Source organism: Lytechinus pictus, chromosome 14 (assembly GCF_037042905.1).
Source record: "Lytechinus pictus isolate F3 Inbred chromosome 14, Lp3.0, whole genome shotgun sequence".
NCBI lineage: Eukaryota > Metazoa > Echinodermata > Echinoidea > Temnopleuroida > Toxopneustidae > Lytechinus > Lytechinus pictus.
The window spans coordinates 26,972,713-26,979,266 of record NC_087258.1 but is presented as its reverse complement, the minus strand read 5'-3'; the positions used below and the strand labels follow the sequence as shown (position 1 = coordinate 26,979,266).

At 34.7% G+C, this 6,554-nt stretch overlaps 1 protein-coding gene across 1 annotated transcript; it reads left to right on the top strand.

Annotated features, from left to right (window-relative positions):
* The first annotated feature begins 820 nt into the window (after positions 1–820).
* Positions 821–5,586, top strand: LOC135156645 (E3 ubiquitin-protein ligase TRIM45-like). Its single transcript, XM_064109503.1, has 2 exons — positions 821–1,502; positions 4,256–5,586. The coding sequence occupies exons 1-2, from the start codon at positions 870–872 to the stop codon at positions 5,522–5,524; spliced, it is 1,902 nt and encodes a 633-aa protein (XP_063965573.1). The 5' UTR covers positions 821–869; the 3' UTR covers positions 5,525–5,586.
* Positions 5,587–6,554: the final 968 nt, after the last annotated feature.

Genomic DNA, 6,554 nt, shown 5'->3' with positions numbered 1-6,554 from the left:
CGCTAGTCTATATATATATTGTATGATATCAATTTCTAATCAGAACGATCGATTTTTCACTTTCGTCCCAAAATTATTAGTACAAACAGTTGATACTAGTTCGAGGTGTAAGGCAATAGAGAATCATATGCAGATTTTTTTTTGCAATATTGCTTATTAATTACTCATTGTATGATAAAGAAACATGCTTGATTTATTAATGTTATTTAAGACTTTAAGCGTTTAAACACTGACTACTTTTAACTTAATGTAGCGAACAGCGTGGTATAGGTTTTAAACGGCTTTTTGGCTGTGTTGCTTCAGTCAAACAATGCCAAGGCCAGCATGGATCGATACATCTCGAATATTTAGATAACCAATTGAAAATAGGAATATCTACATTCTGGCTAATCAACCTTTGTAATAAAGAAAACTGACAAGAGTTTGTAGTGGAAGCCCGGAGTGGAAGAACAATTCTGATGACATAGTTATCATGTAGTCACATGGAGCCAGCACCACACAAGCTATTAATATAATTATTATACCCAGTTCTATTTATAGGAAGTTTCTACTGCACAATAGTGTGCTTTTACCATTGTTTGTAATAAAAAAAGTCAACCGAGGCCCCGGTACGAGGCTTTGGGTCATTAAATGTATATAAGCCGAATGAAAAAAAAAATCTCCCTCTTTCGATGGAATTATACATACATAACGATGTAAAGGTAGGTGGGAATACCCAGTTCTATTAATAGACGTTATAGCTCCATGCTTCAATTCAAAATAGTGTGCTTAGTACCTCTACGAGTAATTTGTATAGCAATGCACAGTTGGCTTCGTTGTAATGTCATAGTTGTTGTGGTTGGAATTTAATTAGATATCTTTATTTAGCGATGGCTGAGAAGTGTGGATCAGAGAAAGCTTCAAGCTCTTCACCGAACCTGATATGTCCATTATGCCTTGATATATTTGTCGAGGCGACAATCCTGACTTCATGTGGACACACATTTTGTAGGCGATGCCTCAAGAAATACGATCTAACCCACCAGGACCTTGATCACATGGTCTGTCCTCTATGCAGGGAGATCACCAAGTTGTCTGCCAACCGTGTCGATGATCTCCGCCTCAATGTCTCCATCAACGGATGCGTAGACGATTACCACGTCAAGTGTGGTGGGATGAACGCTGTCCTCGAGATGCGACAAAAATGTTCTGGCTGCAAGCTTCAAGGAGATGCTGTCTCATTCTGCAGAACATGTAATAACTACATATGTGATAAATGTTTGCACTGTCATCAATATCTTTCAGTCTTTGAAGATCATGAGATTGTCTCCATGGATGATGTCATCGAAGGGAAGGTCAGCATTGGTCATTTATTCGAGAAGTGCTCCATCCACAAACTTGAGAACAAGGATATGTATTGTGAGGATTGTAAGGTCCAAGTCTGTCACAAGTGTGTACTTGTTGGTCATAAAGCTCATGAAATCAAGAACCAGGTTGACTTTGAACAAGAGTTGCGACGGAAGGTAATTTTATTTATTTAATAGATCATAGTGTGGAAAAGAAATCTGAATTGAATGTTGACACTGACAATACTATTAATACCAATGATAAAAAAAAATGATGAGAAAAAAAAACACGCCTCGATCGGTGAGGGGTAGGGGGATGAGAGGAGGGGGAGGAGGAGGAGGGGGGGGGGAGGGGGAGGGGAGGGGAGGGGGAACAAGGCGGCACCCGAAGTTTGGCTCCCATGAAACCTCACCTGTATAGAAGAACAATGAAATTGAATATTGATGATGATGATGATGATGATGAAGAGAGCTGAAAATGACTTTGAGAAGAATAGGAATGATCATGTTTGTAAATAACATTAACAATATTTAAGGACAAGTCTACCCCAACATAAAGTTGATTTGAATAAAAAGAGTAAAATCCAAATAACAAGCATAACACTAAAAATTTCATCGAAATCGGATATAAATAAGAAAGTTATGACATTTTAGATTTCGGTTAATATCACAAAACAGTTTTTATGCACATCCTGGTCGGTATGCAAACGAGGAGACTTATACATCATACACCTCCCGGTCATGTAGAATAAGTATTGTTTTAATACTATATAGTTCAGTCAAGTTGGTCCTTATTGTCATATCTATAAACTATAAATATTGTATAATTAAAACAATTAAAAAAAACACCGAAATAAATATTGAGTGAGGGACATCATCGACTGTCTCATTTGCATGTCACTGAGTTGTGCATATCACTGTTTTGTGAAAAATACGCGAAATTTTAAAATGTCACAGCTTTCTCATATTTGTTTTAATTATACGGAAGCCTTGATTAAATTGTTTTGTTCTTTTATCCAAAACATAATTGCTATTAGGGGGGATTTCTGAGTACAAAAATATCAACCGGCAAACACTTTAAAGTAATATATTCGCAATATTTTTACACAATGAGTTTACATGTAATGCCATTCTTCTCATTCTTCCTCTCTTTCCCGCTCTCTCCATTTTCGAACTTCTTTCAACTTTATTTCCCTCTCCTCTCTCACTTTCTTTATGTTTCTTTATCTTTTCTTGGATATCAGTCTCTATATCCATTGTCAATTATCTATCCAAATGATTCCTATGTTTATTGTGTATATCTGTATACATAAGTTGTTTCTCTTTTTTTTTTAAAAAAAAAAAAAAAAATACTATTTTGTTTTTGTTTATTTGCTTATATTCCTTGCATTGTATATTTGTATTGTATAATTTTCTACTTCTTGTTTCGAACAAAATATTGGCAATTGCCAGTGAAGTTCCAATAAATTCAATTCAATTCATATTACATCAAATTTTGATGAAATTTTCAGATGCTAGTTTGATTTATTTATTCAATCATAATTTTTCTGGGGTGGACGTGACCTTTAGTATACCTATTCAATTCAATTCAATTCAATTCAATTCAAATTTATTTATTTCACTTCCATCAAACAAAAACAAATTGCATACCATATACCTAGTGGTATTAAAGATAGAAATGTTGATTTGAAATATAAGGGTAATAAAAACAATAAGTGATGATGATGAATATAATAATGACGAAATTAAAAGATTGAACAAATCACAACATTTGGATACTATAATATTGATAAATATATTAAAAATTTACTAAAATGTTACAAGAAATGTAAATATTCATCACTACTCTACGATAGATCTGCTGGAATTTTCCATTTATCTTGAACAATGACATTATTTCCAAACAAACTTGTCATGTCTTGTGGCATGAAACCATGGAACTCACTTTCACAAGCTTTACGAAATAAGCCTACAATTCATATAGCATAAAACAAAATCCCTTTAATAATCATAACACCCCTAAAATTTAGTATCAGTAGAATATTTTGAGGATTTCCTATTCTTTCTTATTCTCCTTTCCCCACTCTCTCCCTTCTTCCTCTCTTTATTTCACTTCATTTCCCGTCTCTGTCTCTTCATTCTATCTACCCGTGCAGCTTTTTTTGTTTGTTTTCTTTTACTCTTGTTTTGTCCTTTGTTTTATTGTTTTTGTTATATTTTGTCAGTACTTGTATAGTTTTTGTTATGTCTTGTTCTTTTATAATTTTTGCCGTGCCTTGTTCTTGTACCGTTCTATTACCTGTATTTCCTGTTCTTGTAATGCTTTCTTTCGTGTGTCCTTTTCACTTTCTTGTAATATTATTCAGCCTTGTTTATCTTTTACTTGCTATGGGAGAATATGATAAAAAACTAACAATTTACAAGGATTTATATGTAATTTTTACAAGAAAGATATGATGATCTGTGTATTAGATAGACTTTGAACTTTGTATCTTGTATCAATATGTAAAAAAAAAACCTTTAACGATCTGTGCTTTTCAGCAGGTTTCCATTTCATTTCATTACGTTATATTACAATTCGCTCTACTTTGTAATTTTGTTGAAATTTTGAAATGAAATAAATTCGTTATCAATCAATCAAAAATGTATTGTATCTGATAATTAGCTTATGTAACGTACCATCATCAATATTGTTAATACTGTTGCATATAATGCATTTCTTCCCATTATTTTTGTTGAATGTCAGCCACGATTTTCTTTAAAGTTATTGTAACAATGACATGAAATTGTGTAAATATGGGGTTTCTTTTACTGATTATCACGTGTCATTCTGCAGTAGTTATCTTTTTAAATAGTTTGTTATTTTCACATTTAAGGAATATTTGCAGATCTAAACCGTTGTTTGTACTATTCAAACTTACATTCCTTAGGTGGAAGACCTTGCCCAACGATGTGCTGACAAGAAAACAGAGCTGGAAAAGAACATTCAAAACATAGAAATACAACGTCATGAGGTACACACTGCAGTGCAGACACTACTAGATGATGTCAGGCAGGCTTACACCATCAAGGCCAAGGAGCTGGAAGAAAATCTTCGAAATCTCACCGACCAAATAAATGCCTTAAAGCATAGTTTTGATGACGACCTCAACGTCTTGAAGTCAAAAGATCGTCAGGTAATCAAGAGTATTTGTAGTTCAATAACATTGGTAGATAATGATAGACTAGGTCATCTTGAGACAGACACTCTATCTGCTCATATCTTGCTCTGTGAGGAGCTGGATGCCATGCTGAAGGAAGCTACCGATCACACTTCTGCGTCAGCAATTACGAAGAAAGCAAAGGGGAAGAGGTTCAAACCAGCAAATGATACTCGTCTTGACCTCGGGAGCATCTCAGGATCAGATCCCAAGATGGAAGTCATTCAGTGCGTTAATCTACGGTCAATTATTTTTGGAATGACACGGTACTCACACGACAGTGTGGGTATCGTATATGGGTGGAATGCACAAGGTATTGATATCATTGATTCAAATGGTAGTAAGCAGCAGTATAGTAACATACCCAATGACAGGAAATATTATGATCTTGTCTATCAACAAGACGGATCTTTATGCGTATCGCTATACCATACTAAAGAAGCCTATATATACTCCCCCCTTGGCTCCAGGAAAGCAACAATCCACGTGAGAGACGGTCCTAATGATCTCAGAGTTAACAGAAGTCAATCAGATGAAATCATCATTAATAACAATAGAAGACAAGTCTATATCTATGACCCTACAGGATCCACTCTCAAACACACTGTTCAAACAAAGCACAATACTTGGCAGGCATCTACCACCAGGACGGGTTTGATCGTCACGAGTTCATGTCATGCCGATCCTCGCGTGGTGACGGTCTATGACAGGGATGGGAATGCTGGTGAGTCTCTACAAGCTCCAGGGGGTGTCTTCATGTATGTTGCCGTGGATGAGAACGACAGGGTGTATGTAGCGAGCGTTGATAGAAAGAATTGGAAGGTGGTGATCAGGCTCTATGATCTCGATGGTCTGAATCTGAAGGAAAGAGTTGGGTTCAATGCTTTCAATATTGATATGGCATTGGGTTGGGAGTGGTGTTACTTGGTCTCCCTCTCCCCAGACATGCTCGCCTTTGCTTGTGCTGATACGTTATATTTCATCAAGGTGTCACTGTAATCCAGATTATCTCAACCATGCACCTACTACAATGTTTCAACACACTGTTACAAATAATTTAAACAACGCTGTTTACTATGTGAATCGCACAGTAGTTGTTTAAACAGTTTAAACAAGTGTTTAAAACGAGTCTTAAACAACTATGCTTAAATTATTAATAATTAAATATTTGAATTTAATCTTTGTTGTTTAAGATTTTGAACACTTGTTTAAAATGTCTAAACAACTACTGTGTGATTCACATAGTGAATAGCGTTGTTAATATGCATGTGGCATTATTTTAATCAAAATTCAAATTCAAATTCAGTTTTATTTCCAACTAAACAAAAGATAATACAGGTAATATTCATACATTTATAACAAGCATTTACAATACAAATCCTTGTCATTTATTCATATACATTTTATAATGTTCAATGACATACATGTAAATAATAAACTAATTCATAATGTGAGGCATACAAGTCATAGAACTATCAGAAAAAATATTTTAAAATGGATACTCCAGCCTGAAAACAGTAACATCTGAATATATATTATGATATATACATGTACAGTATAAATGGGCAAAACGCTGAAAATTTCATCAAAATCTGATAAAACAACTATTCAATTTGTTACTTTAGCGATATGTAGTGAAAATAGTTATCTGCAAGCAATGGCCAGTGATAGGTGGGCTGATGATGTGTGGTCCCAACTTTCCCTTTTCTTATTTCATTAAAGGACATCACAATACATGTGTGTAAAATAAGTTTCAACATTGATGATAGCAGTAACCATTCCTACAATAATTTCACCAAAGTAACGCAATGCTTGAAAAATCCTTGTCAAATTTTGATCTGGTTTTCAGTGTTTTGTTTATCACTCTTTGCCTGAGGACCCCTTCATTACTGTATGGATCTACAATGTAAATAATTTATTTGTGTATATATAGCATGTTGGTGAGGATTATTTACTGCAATGCTAATAAACATGATCGGTTGGTTGTTGGTAAACAACCAGGGAACCGACGGCTCAAGGAGGCTCTTCG